General features: G+C 36.6%; 1 protein-coding gene across 1 annotated transcript in view; it reads left to right on the forward strand.

The window, feature by feature from the left end:
* Window positions 1–7047: 7047 nt before the first annotated feature.
* sv2ba (synaptic vesicle glycoprotein 2Ba) overlaps window positions 7048–26005 on the forward strand; it is a 31075-nt gene continuing 12117 nt past the window's right edge. The window contains exons 1-6 of the mRNA XM_056462712.1: window positions 7048–7510; window positions 20403–20583; window positions 21740–21891; window positions 23711–23844; window positions 24714–24803; window positions 24984–25097. Of these exons, the coding sequence (XP_056318687.1) occupies window positions 7048–7510; window positions 20403–20583; window positions 21740–21891; window positions 23711–23844; window positions 24714–24803; window positions 24984–25097 (1134 nt within the window). The remainder of the gene's footprint in view (window positions 7511–20402; window positions 20584–21739; window positions 21892–23710; window positions 23845–24713; window positions 24804–24983; window positions 25098–26005) is intronic.

Genomic DNA, 26005 nt, shown 5'->3' on the forward strand with positions numbered 1-26005 from the left:
AAAACCAATCATTGGGTTTAAAAGTGTGCTTTAAATTCATTCATTCATTCATTTTCTTTTCGGCTTAGTCCCTTTATTAACCTGGGGTTGCCACAGCAGAATGAACCGCCAACTTATCTAGCATATGTTTTACGCAGCGGATGCCCTTCCAGCTGCAACCCATCACTAGGAAACATTGTACTTTAAAGTTAATGTAAAAAAAATAAACCCAATACTGGGTCTGTCCATATTTGACCCAACATTGGATTATGATAACCCAGCTTTTTTTGACTAAAGCGACTCTCAAATAAAAGTCAACTTGAATTAATGTTTATTATAGTGAATCAACCCTACAGCATGACAAAATGTTGTGCACTTTTCAAACATACACTACCTGACAAAAGTCTTGTCATCAATCCCAATTGTAAGAGCAAGAAATAATGGCAACATCAATAGCCTGAGGTATCAAGACATTTGTGCTGCCCACTAGATTACAAACCACAGGAGAGGGCAAATACTTCAGCAGGATTGCGCTCCTTCTCATACTTCAGCCTCCACGTCAAAGTTCATGAAAGCAAAGAAGATCCAGGTACTCTAGGATTGGCTAGCCCAGTCACCAGACATGAAAATTATTCAGCATGTCTGGGGTAAGATGAAGGTGGAGGCATTGAAGATGAATCCTGTCACGATCACCAGCGATCATAACTCCCAGATCGCTGGATCTCACACACATTCACTTGGACTACAAATCCGCCATTCATGGACTACATTTTCATACAGTACATGCACTCCGTTCCACAAACACACATGCTTCCTCATTTTGACTGATTACACTTGCACCACCTGAGGATTGTCAAAGACTGATTAGCACACACTCTCACTTCATTGCCGAGTCTTGTTAGCTGTAAAGTGACATTACAACGCGTTTCCCTTAGTCTTGTTCCTCCGTGTTTTTGATCTTTGCCTGGTTTCCCTTTCTCCTTGTCTGCCGCCTGTCTACCGACCTCTCGCCTGTGTTTTACTATGATTCTGGACTGCCTTTATACATCTGTTTGCACCTGTGTTGACCATTGCCTCCCTGACTTTGAATAAACCTGCACGTGGATCCTAAAACTTCAGTTGTCTCTGTCACTCCCCTTGTTACAAATCCAAAGCATCTTGATGAACTCTGGGAGTCCTGCATGAACACTTTCTTTGTCACTCCAGATGACTTTATTAATAAGTTATGTGAGTCATTGCAGAGATGTATGGATGCAGTCCTCCAAGCTCATGGGAGTCATACACAATATTAACTCTTTTACCACTGCACCATGACTTTATATTCTGTACTGTACATTATTTCTGTTAAGTAACAAGACCTTTGTCTAAGCAAAGTCAGACCTTACTGTCCTAATTACATAATTAAAAAGGCATGATCATATTTTATTTGGGTAAAAAAAGTGTATTCTAGAGGGCTTTGCCTTTCATGTAATCCAGTTCTGATACCAAATGATCAACTAGAAGTCAAGTTATTATTTGTTGTTCCTGAAACTTGGATCGGCGACAAGATTTTTGTCAGGTAGTGTGATTAATAGTTGGATTTCAAAATGTCAACTATTGAGTCTGTTCTTATTTAACAAATCTGACAAAGTGTGTAACAAGTATAGAGTGAGTCCTAGTAATTAGTTCAAACAGGATTAGTAGTGTTGTGCGATTAGCATGATTTCAAAATGAATGGCTAATGAATGGCTAAAGCAAACAAAGAGTGCCACGAACAGGGCGTAGCAAGTCAGGTGGACGGGGGGGATTTGTCCCCCTCACTTTTAGAGCCAGACCATTTAGAAACAGGTGATTAATAATTATATGACAGTAAACTTTTGTATCTCATTCAGCTGTCCCCCTCACTTTTAAAATGTCCGCTGTGGAATTTACCAACTGACTTACAAGATTGTCATGAAACCTTTAAAATCATGACACATCACAAGCATTAAGGAGATTTATATGCATGCTTGCTTGACAACTGTTATTAAGTTTCATTCACGCAGTTATGTCATTTTAAATGCAAAGGTGGCATTGTTTGAGTGATGACAATTTGACATAACCAAATACATCACGACCTGTCTTTGTCATGACAACTTGACATTATAGCAAGACAACATAACTTGTCATAAATCTGTCATAAGCATGATGGTCATGAGGCAATTATAATAATGACATTAATTTTATTACAGCATCATTATTGTTTTACTAGTGGTACAAATTGAATTTGTCATTAAAATGTCAATAAATGACTGAGAATTAATGACAAATTCAATTCCAATTATGATGTCCTCATGACAATCATGTTTATGACAGATTTATTACAAGGTAAGTTGTCTTGGATCAAGTTCAAGTTCATTTATTTATGAAGCATATCTAAAAGTAAAATTAAATCAAACTACAGAAAAATAATGATAACAAACAGAAATTAAAAACCTGGTAATGTCATGACAAAGACAAAGAGAGGTTGTGAGGTATTTGGTTATGTCGAGTTGTCATAAAGGGTGGCACAGTGTTGCAGCAGGTAGCGCTGTTGCCTCACAGCAAGAAGGTCACTGCTTCGAGCCTCGGCTGGGTCAGTGGACATTTCTGTGTGGAGTTTGCATGTTCTCCCCGTGTTCGTGTGGGTTTCCTCCGGGTGCTCCGGTTTCCCCCACAGCTCAAAGACATGCGCTATAGGTGAAATGAATAAACTAAATTGTCCGTATACTGTATGTGTGTGAATGAGAGTGTATGGGTGTTTCCTGATGGGTTGCAGCTGAAAGGGCATCCGCTGTGTAAAACATATGCTGGATAAGTTGGCCGCTGTGGCAACCCCTGATTAATAAAAGGACTAAGCCGAAAAGAAAATGAATGAATATTATTATTATTAGACATTCGTAGACATAATGCGCTCATTTAAACAAGCAGAATTCTTTCATTCTGCAGGCTGTTTGCTCTGCATGCATGTGAAAGAGAAATGATCAGACGATAAATAATATACAGCTCACTCTGCGTGCATATATACTGATTTATTTAACTCATAACCGCCACTAATAGCTATGCAAACGGCAATCTATTTGAGTGCATGAGAGTGTTTTGCATATAGTGGCAGTTGGTCAAATATTTGTAACCTAGTCTGTAATAAATAATAATTATTGATAAAGCAAGTTAAACTGCAATTAGGTGATGTGCTCCATCAGGCACAATAATCTTAATAATATCTTGTGCTGTGCAGCGGTTTTCACATCTTGTAGTGTGTGCACATTTAGGGTTTGAGGTAATAAAATCGCCAAAGATTCTCCTCATGTGTGCACTGCAACCTGTAGTCTGAGCCCAGCTGACGAAGTCTATGGTTAAAGCACCACCCAGCGGTCAAAAGCTGTAGGCGCATTTACTTCAGCCACGGCGACGGCGAGTGCAGCGGCAGAGGGAACATATTGAAGTGTTAACATCTATATGACAGAACAAATGACATTTAATCTCTTTCATATTCATGTCTAATGTTTTAAAAAATGCCATGGCATAAACATTCAAGTAAAGTGTTGCCTAAACAACTAATTTGTAAATTTATTTTAGTGAATCAAACATACAGTTCCAGTGCAGTTCACAAACAAATGTCCAAGGAACAGTTTATGCTAGTAGTGTGACTGCCAAATGAACCACAAATGATTTGGTTCATTTTAGTTAATAAAACATGCAGTATAACCAATGTAGTTCATTCATTCATTTTCTTTTGGCCCTTATTTATCAGGGGTCACCACAGCGGAATGAACCGCCAACTATTTCTGCATATATTTTATACGCAGCAGATGCCCTTCCAGCCGCAACCCAGCACTGGGAAACACACATACACTTCGGCCAATTTAGTTTCTCCAGTTCACTTACTGTATAGCGCATGTCGGACTGTGGGGGAAAGAGGAGCACCCGGAGGAAACCCACGCGTACACTGGGAGAACATGTAAACTCCACACAGAAATGCCAACTGGCCCAGCCGGGACTCGAACCACTGAGCCACCGTGCTGCCTAATCAATGTAGCCTGATTTTCAAACAAACTAGTCAGTATATTTTAGAGGATAAAATACACAAAACAATCGCAGTGTGATTATCAGATGAATCACAAAGAAATGTAAGGAAGCAGAAATACAGCTCGATCAGTCTAGAATGATTGTCAAACTAATTTTGCAATTAATAAAATACATATTTGGCGAAGGAGTTTGATTAGGGGGCTCAGAGTACTGTAGCACTGTCGTCTCACAGCAAGAAGGTCGCTGGTTCAAGTCCCGGCTGGACCAGGAGGCATTTCTGTGTGGAGTTTAGAGTTTGTTTACCCCACAGTCTAAAGCCATGCAGGTGAATTGGGATAACAAAATTGGCCGAAGTGTATGTGTGAATGCGAGAGTGTATGGGTGTTTCCCAGTGCTGGGTTGCAGTTGGAAGGGCATCCGCCGCCTAAAACATATGCCAGACTAATTGTCGGTTCCTTCCACTGTGGCGACCCCTGATAAATTAGGGACTGAGCCAAAAAAAAAGAGTATACTAAAAAATCTTACATAATTACTCAATTAAAAGTACAATTACTTGCACAAAAATGTAGTGCGAGTAAAAGTATCTTTTCTAAATATTGCTCAAAGTTAAGTAATATTTAAAGCCCTAGTAATGAGTAATACCCATAAAGCCCTTTCAAACGTACTCAAGCGTAGTGAGTAGTGAGTATTACACTGTGAAAGTCTGATGTGTTCAATAGTATCTAGATGCAGACTTGGATTTGCAAGCTGAGACTCCATATTTCAGAGATGCAATGTCAGACACAATGCACTCTGTGACAATCGAGCAAGTGGCGTCACTGTGAAGGGAAGGGTAGAAAGTGGGGTTATGTGTAGGCATTAAAAAGCATTGCATGCCATGCTTAGATTGCAACTGCACCAAGTCTGCATCCAGGCAGATGCGTTTACATGCAATTTGTGCTTGTATGTGAAAACTTAATATTCTATAGTGCCATTTCAGTCATCATACAGTAGACATTCGTCATCTTCTACATGTTTAGACATGCAGTCTAAACAGTTTCTGGGTCACTGTGTGTGACAATTTTGGACATCTTCTTGGATATTTAGCTGCATATATGAAGTGTCCATTTCTTGAGGTTGTTCTGTATGATGCAATTTAGCTTGTATGTGTGATGTGATTGGACAGGAATCACAGGACTTATTTTTCTACTTTAGCCAATCCCCATAGACAAGAAAAAATTAAGTAGTGACTGCAGGTTGAAGGAAAGTAGTGGAGTAAAAGTACCGATACAGCAGTAAAAATGTACTCAGAATCAGGGCTTTACATTAGCACCCGCCAACCCGCCAAATGCGGGTACATTTCAGCTGTGGAGGGTAAGACAGACCCTCCCACTAGCCACTTTGGCTGGTTTAAAATAATTTTCCCAAATAGTAATTCTTAAAAGGAGGGTTCGACAATAAAGATGGTCCAAAATGCATGCAAAGGCGATCTTAGAATTGAGAAGCAACACCACTGACAAAAATAATTGCGTTCGCAACTTCACGCAAGCAAAGCAGGTGAATACCAAATGAGAGGATAATCACTTGCGGCTGGCGCTAACAGCTGAGGTGATGCGTGCGACTGTTTATAAAGCATGCACGCTACCGTTTCCGTTCGTGCAACATAATCTCACGGCAATTCGTGACTTTTTGATTTAGTGGCTAATTCGTACGAATTCGTACGATCTAATTCATACAATTTAGTACAATTTGCTCATCCCCCAATGACCGTTGAGTTTAGGGGTGGGGTTAGGTGCCACGCCTCCTTTTTAAAATCGTACAATTTAGTACAACTGAACTCGTACAAATTCGTGCGAATTAGCCACTAAACTGACAAAACGTAAAATACTTACGTTTTCTCCTGAGATCAGGCTGGTTCGTGAAGCAACTGTGTCTAGAAACACAACTGATGCGATCGGTTAGACTAATCAAATAGACTAGACAAAACGTGATGAACATGCACCCACAGTCTTGCTGCTTCCAAGATTTCCACGATTGACTTATTGTGAGCAGCACTAGTTGCTTTAACTATTCTTTGAACAGATTATTTATGGGTCTAATGTTAACCCGTGTGTGTGTGTGTGATCATCCTTACATTATCACATGGTATGTTTTTTACCTGCTTTATTTTGCGTTAATTTGGTTTAATTATCATTTTTTACAATGACATTGCTTTAATGGGAGATGAACTGCCCATTTATGTGTAGTTAACTGGTGATCTGGGACCTTTAGCCAGGACAGATTACTGTGCATATGTTTAGTTAAAAAGTATAGTATACAGCTATATTTTGCTTGTTTTGACACATTTAAAATTTGTGGCTAAGAAATAATTAATTGTTTATGTTTGGTGTAGTCAGAGATAAATTTGGTAAATCCTTCATTTTGAGCTCTGAAAATTATGTGAAATAAAAACTAACTGTAATACTATGAAACCATGACCCATTTGCTCATGATTATTGAGCAAGCTCATACACGACACACATAAAGTGAAATGAATGAGGCATGTGGAGATGACGCAAAATCTAAATCAAGTCATTTTAGCATGTCAAAGTCATATTTATGTGTATAAAATATATTTTCCCAACAAAAAAATTGTGGCTAGTGAAAATGACGAGTGGCTAGTAATGTTGGAAAACTACTAGCCACAATGTAATGACAAGTCCTGCTCAGAAGTAAAAGTACACATTTTTAAAACTACTTAGTAAATTACAATTCCTGAACAAATCTACTCAATTACAGTATTTTGAGTATTTGTAATTTGTTACTGTACACCACTGGTTAAGGTTTTCTAATTCGTTTTCTTTTTCTTTCAGGTGCAATGTGGCCTTGTGCAGAACCAACCAAAGGGAAGTAGTTCATTATCATCAAAAAACACTGAGGCCTTAATTTAACTGAGGTGCATTTATTATCAATAGACCATCTTGGATTTGGATCTGTCACCAAAAGCTCTTGGGTTATCTGAGGATTATGCTCATTTAGCATTTTTTTGGTCTACAAAATAAGAATAACGCGTTTCAAGCCAAAATGGATGACCCTTACCAAAACAATATAAACCAGCAGGGAGAAGCATATCCAACATATGGAGAAGGAGGAGAATACACTTATCCCTATCAAACAGACTATCCACGCCAGGAGGATGATGATGCTGCTAGTGATGCCACCGAAGGCCATGATGAGGACGATCAGATGTACGAGGGGGAGTACCAGGGTGTCCCACATCCAGATGAGATCAAGGAGGCGCGGAGAGCAGCCCGAAGGGAGGCCCGGATGAAGGCCAGGATGGCAGCAGAGGTGGAAGAGGAAACGTTGCCAGATCAGTATGAAAGCATCATGGAGGACTGCGGTCACGGACGCTTCCAGTGGACCCTCTTCACGGTGCTGGGTTTGGCCCTGATGGCTGACGGTGTAGAGTGCTTCGTAGTGAGTTTCGCCCTGCCTAGTGCTGAGAAAGACATGTGCCTGTCCAATGCAGACAAGGGCATGCTGGGTAAGTAAAGGAGCATGGATGAGAAACATACGGTGGCCGAGAGATCTTAACGTGCTGCAATTTAAGAAAGCACTTCATCAGTTTAACAGCATCCGGGTCAGTTTGGATGCTTTTTACGTGCATTTTATGTTAAATATTTAACAACAACCAAGTGTGTGCAATAATTTTTAGTTTTTAGGCATTTTTTGTGCATTTTGGAGGGTTTTAGACAGTTTGGCCTGGAAACATTCAAGTGAATCTGGCAACACTGACCACAAATTTTCTCAGAGTGACCACCAAATTATCACAAAGCAAACAAACAAAAAAAATGTGCTACATTTTCTCACAACACAAACACATTAGGAATGAATATGCTCTATATTTCCTCACAACACATGCAAATAGCATGGAACACAAAGGAAATGTTTCAGGGGGACCCAAAAACTTGACGGACATGGCTATTTAGGTTATGTGCCACATCCGATACCGCCTACTACTCAGTATGTGCATTTGAATTTAAATGTACTACTCGGCCGTTAGAAAAGTACGTTCTATACTGAATAAATGTTAACAGTGTAAATGAAACACGATCATACCGCATCCGCCATTTTGTGATGATCACGTGACCTACCCGCATGAGTTGTGTCGCTTCACTCCCATTTATGAATTCTCTTGCAGGGAATCATGGGACAACATAGCGTGCACTGGATGGCACCTTCTGAATCCCACCGGAAGTAGTAGGTCATTCGCGAACTTCTCGCATACTGTTTTTCGAATTCTATGAATTCTGACATACTACTCTGCTCGCAGAAAGTTTTTAGTGTACTATATTGTATGGAAGTATGCGATTTCGGATGCAGGGAAGGTTTTGGACAGTTTGGCCTGGAAACATTCAAGTGTATCTGGCAGCACTGACCACCATTTTTTTCAGAGTGACCATCAAATTATCACAGAGCAAACGAATAAAGAAAACGCGCTGCATTTTCCCACAACACAAACACATTAGGAATATGCTCTGTATTTCCGCACAACATATGCAAATAGCATGGAACACAAAGGAAATGTTTCAGGGGGACGCAAAAACTTGATGGACAAGGCTATTTAGGTTACGAGCTGTGACCGAAACAACCTACTACTCAGTATGTAAATTTAAATTTAAATGTACTACTCGGCCGTTAGAAAAGTATGTTCTCTACAGTTTAATTGTGAGTAGTATGAATGGAACTCGAACGTACTACATCCCCCATTTTGTTATGATTGCATGACCTACCCGCGTGAGTTACGTCGCTTCACTCCCATTTATGAATTCTCTTACGGGGAATCATGGGATAGCGTAGCGTGCATCGGAGACACACTTCAGAATCTCACTGGAATTAGTAGGTCCGGGAACATCCGGGAACTTCTCGCATAATGTTTTTCGAATTCTGTGAATTCGGACATACTACTCTGCTCGCATACTGTTTTTAGCGTACTATATAGTATGTAAGTATGCAATTTCAGACGCAGCCATGGTTATTGAGGCTAATAATATACAAAAGACAAGGCAATCGTGAAATCAGGATGGTAAAATAAACTAAATACTCACCTTTCGAAGATCATCTACCTGTACAACTTCACTGAGCAAAGGTTAAGGCAAACAAATAAAGAAAACGTGCTGCATTTTCTCACAACGCAAACACCTTATGAATACGCTCAGTATTTTCTTACTACACATGCAAACAGCACAGAACAAAAATGAAATTGTGGAAATCACCTACGACTTCACTAAGCGATAGTCATGGCACAATAAGCAAATCCCAGCCTGGTCCGTCACGGTTTTGAGTCCCCATTTTCATTGAGTTCCATGCTATTTGCATGTGTTGTGAGAAAATCAACACAGGCTCATAGTGGAAACGTACCCCTGTCTACATTTCTGGAGAGTGTGAATTATGTAGCTATAATCTGACTTGGGACACAGAGTGGAGTTGACCCCAACAATAGGGTTCGAGTCCAGGGATGACTGGTTTCAGAAACCAGGTTAAACGAAAGCAAAAAATAAATAAATAAATAAATAAATAACAGGCTGAAAACGTGCTGAAATCACGCGGCCGTTTTTGTTTTTCTAGATCGTTTTTGAAAACACTATAATTTGGGTTTAGGGAAGAGGATGGGTGGGTCAGTCGACAGCAAGCTGGCCTTGTCGGCTGAAGTGTGTATGGTGCCCTTTGGTGGATTTAAGCAAGAAGAGGACGTGCAAGAGAAATTTGTGATCATCAAAAAGCAAACACAGTGGCTTCTGGTGGATTTGTAAAAACAAAACCTGCGAGCAAACGTACCTAAGGTTACGTATTTCGCTGTCCCCAGGTCCCCCTGTCCCCTGGGTTCATATCCGCTATGAGCCTGGGTTGCAGAAAATGCAGAGCGTATTCCTCATCTGTTTGCATTGTGAGAAAATACAGCGCGTTTTCTTTATTCATTTGTGTTGTGAGAATTTGCAACACATATGCTGTACAATACATATACAGTATCTTTTCTTAATTTGCTGGTGTTTTTTGTGATGAAGTGCTTTCTTAAATTGCAGCGCATTAAGCTCTCTAGGCCACCGTAGAAATACCTTCATGATCTGACAAACTAAGATTGATAAGTGTTCATAAAATATTTTTCATAAAAATACAGAGCAGTACACTTTCTGTTATTTTTTTACTTAATCATAACTTCATTTTACTTCATAACAATATATAAACAAGGGGAAAATGTTCAACATTTTTTTTATAACTACAAAGAAAAAAGTGAATATTACTTGGATTGTGGTTTTGAAAAATAAAAGCAAATACTGTCATCGTTTACTCACCCTCCACTTGTTCCAAAGCTGTATGATTTTCCTTCCTCTGTTGAACACAAAAGACGATATTTTTAAAAAAATGTTGGTATCTGATTGTCTAAGGTCATCATAGACTGACTCAAAGTAGGAGAAAATAAAGACCCAACACTTTGGTCTTTCAAGATGTCCCAGTGAATTTTATATACAAATCAACATCTAGCCATAAATCACATATGATACATGCATAATTATGGAAAATTACATTTAAAGTAAGAAGTGCATGACTTGTTTACCTCATGTAACTTCTTTTACAACAATTAAAAAAACATGAATCTACCTCTAAACATTTTTAATGACAGAAGATATTTATTTATTAATCAAAGTTTAGTAATCAATAATGTGACTATTTTTCAGACCACATTTACACCCCGAGGCAGGAACAGAACATGAGCTTTGTGCAATCAAAATTAACCAAAAACGGCCCTTCAAATTCCAGATAAAGCACAAAATGTCCATACACTATCTATTAAGACTGTCGTGATTAAAACTAATCATTAACATTAAGAAAAGTATCCATATTCATCATATTAACATCTGATTCCGGCCGGTTGCAATATTCACCTTATTTTCACGCTGAACTGTGCAGCGCCGAATACTGTAACCAATCAGACGCATTTATGTTGAGTTTATGGACGCAGTAGCCAATCAGAGCCGTCAGCGCTGAATTTTGAGTAAATGTGCATGTGCTAATTTTCTCTCGTCATGAAACGAAAACGATAAAAGTGCTGATGGTGATATATATTAAGAAGGCCAATTTATGTCTCAGTTTGATGGTAACTAATACGTAACTAGTCTAATTAATGAAAGTAATTTGACTAATAATTAGACTGATGTTATGCTCCAGCATGTTTTGTATTTGGATCCAGAATGCTTCTGTTGATCTTATTGTTTAACCTTGTTAAAAAATGGAGTTGGATTTATTTTAGTAAAACTGTAATAACCATGTTTTTGGAGCATAAGTTTGAGTAAAAATACCCTTAAACTATGGTCAATGTATCAATTGTTGAGTGTTTGTTTGACTGATTGATTGCACTATTACTAAACTATCAAAAGACACAATAATAAAGACATCAAAGGTACAGTTAATTAATATAAAAAGAGGTAAATATACATTTTTTTAAATCCCCTCGAATTGAAATTACCCTTTATTAATTATGTAAGTATGTCCCAAGCCTGTTGGTGATAAAATGGCAGCTCAGGTCAAATGGGAATGTTTCCTAGATCGCGTGCTGTAGTAAGAGAGAAGCAGGAAAAGTTTGAGTCAGGGATGAAAGTTGCCTGCTGTTGAGTATGGTGTGTAATCCACGAGTAGGTTTACAATCCCTGACACGTGCCTGATAATCCCATTCTGCAATTAGCTGTTTGAGTCTGAGTGTGTGAGGATGTGTGCACTGTAAGACAGACAAGACATGGTGTGATATTCTGAGGCATTTGTTAAATATCATCTTATACAAACTAAAGGGTTCACATAAAAAATAAAAATTATGTTATTAATAACTCCCCCTCATGTCATTCCAATTCCTTGAGATTTTTGGTCATCTTCAAAACACAAATTAAGATATTTTAGATGAAATCCTGGAGCTCTCTCATCCTCTAACAGTCCCTATACATTCCCGTAGCCAGGGGGGGTTCGGGTGGTTCGAACAAACCACTCCCCACGGCCAAAAGGTCCAGAATTTTTCCTTTTAACTGTTTAATTGTAATATATTTATATTTAATATATATTGTAATAAAGTGTAATTTTAAATAACTATGGCCAGTAATTCGAATCCCATGGAGCCTCAAAGCCACAATGTGACGCGAGTCACGTGACATAACCCACTGAGTGGTAACGTTTGAATCTTTGATGCGACATCCATACTAAGTAACTCTGTGGGTCGAAAAGAGGGGCAGGAAAAGGCAGGCAGCGGCGTCATTATCGCAAAATATTGAACATATGTTCAAAAAGACTGCCAAACAGGGTAAGGCAAAAGTTACTTACTTACTAACAGATGAAAATATGCCCCTATCCATGAGGTTCTAGGCTAACTGGCCGCATTAGCCGGGACGTCCTGTATAATCCCGTCACGTCTGTGTTTTTAAGGCTGTTTGGTCACTTCATTTGTTTTATTCTAATCGGATATAAATCCGATCGATCAAACCACTTCAGAAGGTGATCTGGGATGCTTTCTAGATGAAATTGGACAGGTATAATCATTCATAAATTAATATTGACTTTCATAAATTAAATTTGACTTTTCCATGCTAAAAGTACTTGAGTAAGAGACATTTTAATTGATTTGGGTCATTAAATAACTCTGACTACCAATATTATGATATAGGTAGTCTATACCTGCTGTAGTCAACCTAAAACCTACAGTAGTTTGACATAAAACCAAAACGATACCCATTCTTGTCTTAGGACATTTTTTATTAAGCAAATTTTTGAATAACAGTAAGTTCATGACAAATATACATACATATATATATATATATATATATATATATATATATATATATATATATATATATATATATATATATATATGTATACCCTACTGAAAAAAACAGCTTAAACCAGCCTAGGCCAGCCTTGACCAGCCTGGTTTTAGAGGGGTTTTGGCCATTTCCAGCCTGGTCTTAGCTGATCAGGCTGGAAAATGACCAGCTAAAACCAGCTTGACCACCTAGCCAGGCTGGGAGCCCAGCCAAAACCAACTATGTTCAGCTTAAACCAGGCTGGTCAAGCTGGTTTTACCTGGATTTAGCTGGTTATTTTCCAGCCTGACCAGCTAAGACATATATATATATATATATATATATATATATATATATATATATATATATATATATATATATATATATATATATATATATATATATATATATATTCTGCTGGTTTTAAACATACCGAATAACAATACAGTTATGTAACAACCATAACATTACCATTATGTCTCAGGACATCTTTGATTAGCTTTTTATTACCTACACGAAATGTTGACTAATGAAGGTACAATTATAACAACTATTTATTTGTTAGACTACTTTATTGTCAAACCATATTGCATACAAATGCATTCAACAGACTTATATGACAGTGTATTGCTGTGTAGAGGACAAATAAAACACGAGACAGGTGTCTAGAAAGAGTATAGTTTATTTTGTTTGACCTGCAAACCTATCTAAACAAGATAAACTTTCAGAAAACAGCACGGAAACATTATAATGCGCGCACTCATGAATATAACCCGCGGTTGTCTTCAGTAGTCCTTCTTTGCTCAACAACTCTGCTGAAAAACAAAGCAAACCATTACAACAGCCAGACATACAGTTAAAACATTACAGTTACCATGGTTTCTATTTTAAACTATAGTAAACTAAAGTTTGAAACTATAGTTTAAAATAGACGATGAGTGGGCCTCGCTGCTCCCACCCACCATAACCCTCGCAGCGGGGTCCCACTACCGGCCTCCCGTGTTTCCCTGAGGGTCCTCAGGGCTTGTATTGCTCCCTGCCTAGGGTTCACAAGCCGCCTCGCCCCAGGGAGTGCACGAGCTAACCGGGCGCCAGTCCGTGCCAGTGTTCACTGGAATGTTGCTCGGCGGCACATTTCGAGCAACAAACACGTAATATTCTTCGCGATATTGCGTTTATGTACGCAAACCGCAAGGAACTACAGCACAGACGGGCCCGAGTGAAGCTTCACGAAGCGGACTTCGTGAGATTGGCGTGGCTCCACTCGTACCGTCAGGTATTGAACTCACCTTGGTCAAGTACAAACAGCAACACCGAGCGAACTGACAACACTTAGAGAGAACCGACAAGCTTTAAAGGAATATAGATGCAAATGTTTACAATGCGACGTCACTGCTGCAAGTCTCGTTGTCATGGTGAGCGCTAAAGAGAGCACACCTCATTGGACAAAAACATTAAATATATTGAATATATATTTTTACGTTTTTGGTGCTGTTTAATATTCTGGGATGCAGTAGAATATGGAGACAGATGAATATAATTAAAGACAGACGCGGGACATTAGAACAGAAAGTGAGCCCGGCTAGGACACACTGCTCCTCTGACCAATGACTCTGACAAACTCCTAGTGGTGGTAAGCTTCTTATTATCCAAGATCGTCATCTAGCGGTCACATAACGTAATAGCATGTTACTTGCTACTAACCACCCCCCACGGCCAAAAGGTCCAGCATTTTTTCATTTTAATTATTTTATGTAATTTAATATTACATAATATATTTATTATATAATTATTATAATATATTTATATTCAATATATATTCTGTGTTTATGAGGCTGTTTGGTCACTTCATTCGTTTTATTCTGATCAAATTTCCGATAGCTCAAACCACTTCAGAAGTGGATCTGGGATGCATTCCAGATGAAACTGGACAGGTATAATCATTCATAAATTAATATAAATAAAATAAATTATGACCTGGAGAAAGTCTGCCCTGCGCCTGAAACACCTGTAGGTGCACTTTTACAGCCACAATTCTATTAAAAACATGTTTACTATAAGCATAAAACATGTTCTAACTTTTCAGGCCTTTAGTCAGGGGGGGTTGGAAGACCCACCCCTCACTGACAAAGGACCAGAATTTGTCCCATACATGAGCTCATTTGTCCTATTTTGACTGCTGCCATCATAAGTAATGAAAATAATCCATAGAAAAAGGCTTTAAGACCAAACGGAATCATTTGTCCGCAGTTGCTTCAGTGGGACTATAATCTGATGTAAGAGAAGTCTTCTTTCACTACTGTATTGTTTTTAAACTGAGAAAACATTTTACAGGTTACTTTATTCTAAATCATGGACCTTATTTCTGAAATAAAAATGAGCAATAAAAAGGTGTGAGGCACCAGAAGTTTATAAATTTGTATATATTTAGGCTGTTGTTGAGATCCAGGAATTTTTAAATTTACTTTTTTTTAACCAAAGAGGCTAGAAAATTCTGCAGAATTAATTATTACCGTATTATTATTATTTTTTTATTGAAATGGCCAAATTGTCACTGAGGACAGTTGAATGTGCTGGCCAGTTTTTGTTTTGTTTAACAGATTCCTATACTTTAACAGATTCCTATTTTTTCCTAATGATATGTTGTATTAAATTAGTTTTAATGTTTCTTTATTGCAAATTTTTATAAAATATTTTTAGTACATCAAAAGTGGGGTTATGATGACATCTGACTAGTTAATCCAGCAAAAAAAGTACTGTTTAAAATGTCACTAAAATACAGTATTTAAATCTCATAGTCAAATAGAAACTGAGGCATATAACTGCAAAAAGGTCCACTTTTTGAAAAAAAAAGAACCACCTCTCTCACCAGGCTGGCTACGGGCCTGCTATATGTACAGAAAAGTAGCCAATAACATTGTCAAAACATTTAATGTGACTTTAGCGGTTCAACTGCAATCATACAAAGCTCCACGAACACTTTGTTTGCCAAAAAAGCAAGATTTTTTGTTTTAAAATACATCTATTGGTTTCTAAACTGCTAAAGTTTGGGCTGTGAAAATCTAATAGATGTCTAACAATAATCCAAAAATAGACTAGTCATCTAATAGAGAGGAATCAATGATTACACATGCAAAGTCTGTCTAATCTGGTTGATTGGTCTATTTTTCATTTTACATGCTAGTATATTTTTGAGAAGTACATAAAAAGTATATTGAAAGTTTAAAAGTCTGAAGTAAATATAAGTATGTATAAGATAAAAATAATTATTGTGCTTTAATGTTTACCAGACAAAGCGTATGGGTGTTTCCCAGTACTGGGTTGTAGCTGGAAGGGCACCGCTGTGTAAAACATATGCTGGATAAGATGCTGGATAAGTTGGGTGTTCATTTCGTTGTGCCGACCCCTGATGAATAAAGGGACTAAGCCAAAGGAAAATAAATGAATGAATGGTTACCAGACAATAACCTATGTATATTGGGCTGTAGGCGACGCAGTGGTGCAGTAGGTAGTGCTGTCGCCTCACAGCAAGAAGGTCGCTGGTTCGAGCCTCGACTGGGTCAGTTGACATTTCTGTGTGGAGTCTGCATGTTCTCCCTGCGTTCGCGTGGGTTTCCTCCGGGTGCCCTTAAAGTCCAAAGACATGCTGCCCAGGTGAATTGAGTAGTCTAAATTGTCCGTAGTGTATGAGTGTGAATTAACTTGTATGTGTGTTTCCCAGAGATGGGTTGTAGCTGGAAGGGCATCCGCTGCGTAAAACGTGTTGGATAAGTTGGCGGTTCATTCTGCTGTGGCGACCCTGGATTAATAAAGGGCCGAAAAGAAAATGAATGAATGAATGTTGCGGTGTAATAAAGTTCCTTAAAATGTAAGCAGACTATGATTGAATTTAATTTTATTAAGTATATTTTTGTTTTAGGCAAGAAGTCTATGTTCAGGCGCCTATTAGATGTCTTTTAAACTAAATGGTTTGATGAGGTGTCTTCTGCTACCGCAGATGTTGTCCTTCTGACTCTCATGGAAATACATTGTATTGCAGGTAATAAATGCACACGCAGACCTTTCGCAAAAGAAAAGATATTGGTGAACAAAGTTTTTCATTTGTTTTTGTTTGCTTTTTTGTGCATGAAAGTGTTCCTTGAGCTTCGTTTTACAGTTGAACGACTGAAGTATTTGGTTTCATTTCTGCATTTTTAACATGTTGGGACCGTTGCTGTATATGGAGGATCGGAGAGGATCAGAGATCTAAAATTTCAAAGTTTTGAGGATAAACGAAGGTCTCAGGGAATTGGAACAACGTCAGGGTTAATAACATTATTTGCATTTTTGGGTGAACTAACCCTTTAATCACTTCTTTACCTTTAAAGTAGCAGTTCTTCAAGAAAACCTATTTGAACTTAAAATCAATTTAAAGGAATACTTCTCCAAAAAAAAAAACTTTTTTGTAAATAAAGCAGAGTTTACTTCACCCCATGTTGTACCAAACCTTTATGCTTTCTGATTTTTTCTCAGTCAGTCAGTCAGTCAGTCACTCACTCACTCACTCACTCACTCACTCACTCACTCACTCACTCACTCACTCACTCACTCACTCACTCACTCACTCACTCATTCACTCACTCTCCTTTGGCTTATTCCCTGCTTTATCAGTGGCATATGTAACTCTGGCTTATGTTTTACACAGCGGATGCTCTTCCAGCCACATGTCAGCATTGATAGTACAACTCTCAGTGCTGGGAAACACCCACACACTACCCCATTTACAGACTATGGGTAATTTAGTAATTTACGTGTGTAGATTTGCTAAACTTTGCCCTGCGCGCTTGCGGTTTTTGAAAAAACTTCTTTGGTGCGTCAATCTTATCAATGCTATTATTCAAAAAGGTAATGATTCGCACTCGTTAAGTAATTGCTTCGTACTGTTTTTCTTTTTTCTTTTTAAATTCTTCGGGTGATTAAAAAAACACAAACGTTTCGGCACAATGCCTTCCTCAGTGTGATTCAGTGTCACACAGTGTCACACTGAGGAAGTGATTGTGCTGAAACGTTTGTGTTTTTTAAGTCACCCAAAGAATGTAAAAATAAAAACCGTACGAAGCAATTACTTAATGAGTGCGAATCATTACCTTTTTGAATAATTTAGTAATTTAGCCAATTTAGTTAGCCTCCTGGTCTACCGGGACTCGAACCAGCGACCTTCTTGGTGTCAGGCAACCACACTCAAAAAATGACTTTTGCCTTTTTGCTTGTTCAAACTACTTATTTAAACTGAGCTGAAACAACACAATTCTGAAGGTTTTTGGGGGACATCTTAATTGTTTTATGTTCACTCCACTTAAATTTGGAAAAAAAAACGATTAAGTTAACCCAATTGATTTGTTTTGGTACAACCACCTGTATGTTTGGTGCTAACCACCATGCTGCCCTGATTTTCATTCATTCATACATTTATTAGGGGTCACCACAGCGGAATAAACTGCCAACTATTCCAGCATATGTTTTACGCAGCGGATGCCCTTCAAGCCACAACCCAGTACTGGGAAGCACCCATACACTCATTCACACACTACGGCTAATTTAGTTTATCCAATTCACCTATAGTGCATGCGTTTGGACTGTGGGGGAAACCGGACCACCCGCAGGAAACCCATGCCAACACAGGGAAAACATGCAAACTCCACACAAAAATGACAACTGGCCCAGCCGGGACTCAAACCAGTGACCTTCTTTCTGTGAGGCAACAGTGCTAACCACTGAGCAACCGTGCTGCCTCCATGGTTTTTCCAGTGTTAAATGCAAAACATTTATTTATTTATTTACCCATTTTGTGAAGAATAATGAAAAACCAGTAGCCACTGACATCCAAAGTAGAAAATGACATATGGTAGTCAAAGGCTAAAGGTTTCCAACATTTTTCAAAATATCTTCTTTTGTGTTCAACAGGCCAAAGAAACTCAAACAGGTTTATAACAAGAAGAGATTGAGTAGATTTTGGGTGAGCTATCGCTTTAAATATGTTCCTAATATTTATTCATTTTATGATCGATACATAAATAAATACAAAAACAAAGCACCACCTCTCTCATATATATTCTGTTGTTATTTCTGTTATCCACTTCTCATTGACTGAATACGTATTAGAGTAAGATTCTACGACTCAGTTTTACTGGACAAATAAAAATTGATTTTTAAAATGCACAATGTCCAACATGATTCTAAGGAAGAAAGGGAAATGTCATAAAAAAAAATCACAATTGACTGATTAAAAAAGTTTCAGAGCCTCTGTTGTGTAAAGGAATATAATGTTGTTTAAAACCCTTAATCGGCCCACAGGGTCAGGGTGACCCCGATGGATGTTCTCCATGGATGTTCTCTTCAGCTTAGGGGCACTCTCCAACGTTTCCTAAAAAATCTCAACGTTTCCTAAAAAATCTTAAACACAGAAAAAAAATTGACTTTATATGGTTGTTTTAAAAATGTGTAAAACAAAATCACTGTTTAAGTTCCTTGGGGTCAAACTGACATTTCAAACTACATATTTCCCTACACTGTAAAAAAAATCTTGTTAAATTTGCAGTAACTTACTGGCAACTATTATCCAGTAGTTGCTGTATTTCATAAAACGGTAAAATTACTGTAATACTAAATACAATAGTGTTAAGTTTACTGTAAAATATCATACATTCTACTTTGTTTTTACTGTAACACTAATTATAATAGTGGTACACATAATGAAAAACTGAAAAACAGTATGTTACTGTACATTTTTACCAAGTTACTTTCAATATTACAGTGTAATATTTTATATTTTATCAAATGTTATTTTAATTTATTTATTAGTGCTACTTTATAATGAGTAAAATATGTAAAAAAAATTGTACAAGTGTTATTTTAAGTGTTCAAGGAAGAAACTGAAAGTTTAACTGCACAATAAAAGTTTATTGTGTAAACCATGCGAAAAGAGTAGCAATAATTAAATACAATAGACCAACAAAACACTAATGAACAATTAATAATTAAAACCAGTCCACAATTATTGCCTTAAAACTTATAAAAATAAAAAAAAACAGGTATATACTGCAACAAGACAGGAAATGATGAAGGCCAAATGATAAGGGTACTGATGTTGTGGAAAAGGGAAAGTGAAAAAGGGCAGCAGCACTTCTGATGATCCTACAAAAATGAGAAGCAAAATCAATCACTGGAGTAAAAACTAATCATCACTCCTTTAAATAACCGGCATGTTTTTTTATGTTTTTTTTGTCAGTAAATATCCATATGATATAATTGATCTGTAAATGTTTGGAGTCAGGAGGACCCCAAGGAACCTAACTGTGATTTTTTTTTTCCTGAGCCGCTCTAGGGTTAAAGTTTTACAGCTAATTCATTCATTATTCATTTTCTTTTTGGCTTAGTCCCTTTATTTAGCAGGGGTCGCCACAGCGGAATGAACCACCAACTTATCCAGCATAGGTTTTACGCAGCGGATGCCCTTCCAGCAGCAACCCATCACTGGAAAAGTTTTACAGCTAATGTTGTTCAGATTTCTTGTGTCATTGTTGCTCAGTATCTGACAGTCTGGCTTCATGTGTTCAGGTTTGATAGTGTACGTGGGGATGATGATCGGTGCTGTTGTTTGGGGCGGTCTGGCTGATAAACTGGGCAGAAAACAGTGTTTACTCTATGCTCTGGCCATCAACTGCATCTTCTCCTTCCTGTCTTGTTTTGCACAAGGCTACGGCTTCTTCATTTTCTTCAGACTCTGTTCAGGGATCGGGTAAGTCTTCCAAAAGGCATTTATTTATTTGTTTGTTGATCGGATGGAGTATGATTTTGTTAAACAATAATGCAGTGCAATATCATTGCAATGATAATAATGAAAAAGAGCTTAATATTTTTTACATTTTAATTTAATACATTTGTTATTTTAAAGTAATTTATTCCTAAATTCATGTGATGGAATTTAATTACTCCAGTATAATATAATTTTGTGCCAAGAATGTAGTTTTTATCTTTACTTTTGATTAATTTTTTCATCAGTCTCTCCGAAATAATTCATTCTGCCTCAGAAGACTTGGAATAATCATGTATCTTGGATCATAGATCTGCGTAAAACACTGTGTCACAAATGAGTAGATAAAATTTTGTGACTATATAACGAACTGCCGTGAGACTGGGTTGGTGGATACAGCACATTCACAAAAGACTGACTGCAGGTTCATGTCCACTTAATCCAATGCTGTCAGTGTTCATAAATCGAAAAGAGAGAAACTAGTGTGCGAACTAATTCACGAGCCATTTTACACTCCTTTTCCAATTGTTTGATTGAGTCTTTGTAGATAGAATCACTCATTGTTCATTCCTGGAATCATTTGCATTTCTTATAGTAGTGCTTTAAAATATATCAATGAGAGGAGAAAATTTGACCTAGCATAACCAAGTAAAAAAATAATTTCATTTGATTTATAGGTATACTTGAGTTACCCTGTCCCAGCCTAAATCTGCTCTTAAAAGTAGGTCTTTTTCAAAAAGTTAATGTAACAAAGTAAATCAAGTTTGTTGCCACCAACCTTTATTTACTTGTTTACCAGGAGTGTTGTAGATTACGTCTTAAAGGAATAGTTCACTTAAAACGTACATTTCCTCACCATTTACACTGATTACACACATTACACTCAAGCCGTTCTACATTTTTATAGGGTTTTTTTAATCTGTTGAACACAAAACAAGATATTTTGAAGAATGTTGGAAATCAATTGGCATCTATCGTACTGTATGTACAAAACATATTATGGAAGTCAATGGCTGCTTTTTTCAACATTCCTGCTTTGTGTTTTTAACGGAAGAAAGAAACTCATGAGTAAATTATGACAGAATTCTTAGGTTTGGGCAAACTATCCCCTTAATAAAAAAATTTGTAATGTGTCCTGCAGCATTGGCGGGTCAATCCCAGTCGTGTACACGTATTACGCAGAGTTTCTACAGATGGACAAGAGAGGCGAACACCTCAGCTGGCTGTGCTTGTTCTGGATGCTAGGAGGACTGTACGCTTCCTTCACTGCATGGGGAATCATCCCACATTACGGTAATTTACATTCAAAACTTAAAGTGTTTCTGAATAAATAATTATATATATATATATATATATATAGTTGAAGTTGAAATCAGAATTATAAGGTCTTCTTTGTTTTTTTTTGTTTTTTTTTTCAAATATTTCCCAAATGTTTAACAGAGCAAGGAATCTTTCACAGTATTTCCTATAATATTTGTTTCTTCTGCAGAAATGTTATTTGCTTTATTTCGACTAGAATAAAAGCAGTTTTAAATTTTTTAGAAACCATTTAAAGTCAACATTATTAGCCGCCTTAAGCAATATTTTTTTTGAGGGTCTACAAAACAAACTACTGTTATACAATGACTTGCTTAATTACCCTAACTTGCATAATTTACCTAGTCAGGTCACTTTAAGCTGAATCCCAGTATCTTAAAAAATATCTAGTAAAAAATTTTGTACTGTCATCATGGCAAAGATAAAATAAATCAGTTATTAGAAATGAGTTATTAAAACTATTATGTTTAGAAATATGTTGAAAAAAAAATCTTATTTCCATTAAACAAACTGGGGAAAAATATACAGAGGGGCTAATAATCCAGGATGGCTAATAATTCTGACTTCAACTGTATATATATATATTATTTATTATTATATATTATATTATTTATTTATTTACCCATTTTGTGAAGAATAATGAAAAACCAGTAGCCACTGTCATCCAAAGTAGAAAATGACATATGGTAGTCAAAGGTTAATGGTTTCCAACATTTTTCAAAATATCTTCTTTTGTGTTCAACAGGCAAAAGAAACTCAAACAGGTTTATAACAAGCAGAGATTAAGTAGATTTTGGGTGAGCTACTGTTCAAAAATGTGTTGAAAAAAAATCTTATTTCCATTAAACAAATTGGGGAAAAAATATACAGAGGGGCTAATAATCCAGGATGGCTAATAATTCTGACTTCAACTGTATATATATATATATATATATATATATATATATATATATATATATATATATATATATATATATATATATATATATATATATATATATATATATATATATATATATATATATATATATATATATATATATATATATATATATATATATATATATATATATATTATTTATTATTATTTATTATTATAAATTATATTATTTATTTATTTACCCATTTTGTGAAGAATAATGAAAAACCAGTAGCCACTGTCATCCAAAGTAGAAAATGACATATGGTAGTCAAAGGTTAATGGAAAGGTGATTTAAGTGACTTTGAATGTGGCATGGTTGTTGGTGCCAAACGGGCTGGTCTGAGTATTTCATAAACTGCTGATCTACTGGGATTTTCACGCACAATCATCTCTAAGGTTTACAGAGAATGATGTGAAAAAGATAAAATATCCAGTGAGTGGCAGTTCTGTGGGCGCAAATGCCTTGTTGATGCCTGAGGTCAGAGGAGAATGGCCAGACTGGTTTGAGCTGATAAAAAAGCAACAGTAACTCAAATACGACGTTGAACCTTGAGGCAGATGGGCTACAGCAGCAGAAGACCACACCGGGTGGCACTCAGAATTTTTTTTTTCAGTGGATTAACTTGTGTGGATTAATTGTTCACTTAAATACTAACAATGTGCACTAGCAACACCAAATACATTGTACATTTTGGTTCCACCCAGATAAAAAATAATAATAATGCTGTTTTTTGCTACAGAGATAAAAGGAAATGCACATATTATATGAAAATTTTTAAATGAAAGTTTGAATTGTTGCCTGGACAACTAACTGAAATAAGCTGAAGCTGTGTTTCATGAGATTTCTGAGTATTTGGTTTGTCTTTTGTTTAGGCTGGGGGTTCAGTATGGGCACCGAGTTCCAGTTCCACAGTTGGAGGGTGTTTGTTCTGGTTTGTTTCCTTCCCTCTGTGGCTGCTCTCGCTGGGCTGGTGTTCATGCCAGAGAGTCCCCGTTTCCTTCTGGAGGTAAAATAGTTCTTTGATGGTTTACTAGTAAGGCACACTCGATTTTTCTCTCTCTCTTCTCTCGGACAGACACATATTTGCAGTGCTCAGTATAAATGAGTACACCCTATGTTATCAATTTCTCAGTGAATATAGGTAATATATTTTGATGCATTTAAACAAAATTGATTCATTGAACAGATATATTAATTAGAATAATATAGTCACTGAACATCTTTAGAAATAAAAAAATAATATATTTAAATTCAAGCACACTATTACTAAATTTGATATATTTAATGTTTTTCTTAAATTGTCCTCTTTTTTTACATTTTTATTTAATATATTTCCCTAACATATGAATTTGGGTGTACTAGTTGGGTGTACATATACATTTGGGTGTACTTTGCTGGGCAAAGATTAATCACGATTAAAAGCATCAAAAATACAAGTTTTGACATAATATATGTGTATGTATTTTGTATATATAAATACACACATGCATGCATATATTTGATAAAATGTTTATTTATATTTAGACATTAAATATATATGTATTTAAAAAATTGTATGTAATGATTGTATAAGTATATATGTATGTATATATATATATATATATATATATATATATATATATATATATATATATATATATATATATATATATATATATATTTATGTATATATATACTTTTTTGTTTATTGTATATATTATGAATCTATTTTATTAAAAAACAATGTCAATAATCAATAATTAAGCTCTCAATAAAATAATAACACACAGGCTGATGTATATTAATTTCAGTACATTTAGCTTTTCAGAACATAGAATGATATCTTGACTGTCAGGAAGAAAACAAAAATTATTACATGTACTCTGTGAATTTCAGACTGCAAGACATGATGAGGCCTGGATGATTCTGAGGCGGGTCCACGACACCAACTGGAGAGCCAAAGGAGAGCCAGAAAGAGTCTTTCAAGTAAAGTTACCATTTTAATCTATCAGACAACTAAATAGAGTTCCAAAGAAGTACAACTGACCCTGGAAATGCAGCTTAGATCCCTGTCATGATCTATTTAGAAAAGTCTTAATAAAAATCACTGAATTGATCAATTTCTAATCCTTTTAATGTGGCCTGAAACAAATGTGTCTCTTTCAGGTCTCTCAGATTAAAACACCTCAAACACAGGATGACGAGTTCATTGAGATTCAGAGTGACACTGGCACAGCCTTCCAGAGATTCATGGTCAGACAGATGACCCTGGTTAAGCAGGTATGCTGACATAAATCAACACTAAATCCTGTATTCAGTTCATTATCTGAAAGAACAATTAAGATTTGCCACCATGATCTCCTTTTTTCTGGAACCATTGTTACTAAAGAGCTAAATAGCTAAGAGTTAAAGGGCTCCTATCATGCAGAAATCAATTTTTGGAAGCTGATTGGACAGAAATGTGTGGAGTATAGTGTGTAGACAGCCATATTAGAGTGGTCAAAACACATCAAGTCTTTTTAAATGTCCTAAAATTTAACCAAAATGCTAATCCCAGCGATTTTGAGACTAACCAGAAGAGTTTTCCCTGTACAACAATATTATCAAGTCAGTGGCACTCATGTTGTGTCTCAGAGACACCAAACACTTAATTTACATTTGCAAAAAGGGGCATTATAGGCAAGGCAAGTTTATTTAATTAGCACATTTCATACACAGTGGCAATTCAAAGTGCTTAAGAACATGAAAACAAATAATAAAAATGATTAAAAACAGATGAAAACAGATTAAAATGTTTTAAAACAGGTTATAAAAGAATGAAAAAGAAAAGCAAGACACAATAGTGCGATCTGTGGGATGTAGCACAGTGCTCATTCAGTAAAGGCACAGCTAAACGGATGTGTTTTCAGTCTTGATTTGAATGTGCCTAATGTTGAAGCACATCTGATAATTTCTGGAAGGAAGCTGATTCCAGCAGCGAGGGGCGTAGTACTGTAGCTGAAGGCCGATTCACCCTGCTTTAACTGAACTCTTGGAATTTTTTGTTTATATGAGCCTAAAGATCTGACGGATTTGTTAGGTTTGTATTCAGTGAGCATATCTGTAATCTATTGAGGTCCTAGGCCATTTAGTGGTTTATAGACCAGTAATAATACTTTAAAATCTATTCTGAATGTAACTGGGAGCCA

This window comes from Danio aesculapii, chromosome 7, assembly GCF_903798145.1.
Source record: "Danio aesculapii chromosome 7, fDanAes4.1, whole genome shotgun sequence".
NCBI classification, from domain to species: Eukaryota; Metazoa; Chordata; class Actinopteri; order Cypriniformes; family Danionidae; genus Danio; species Danio aesculapii.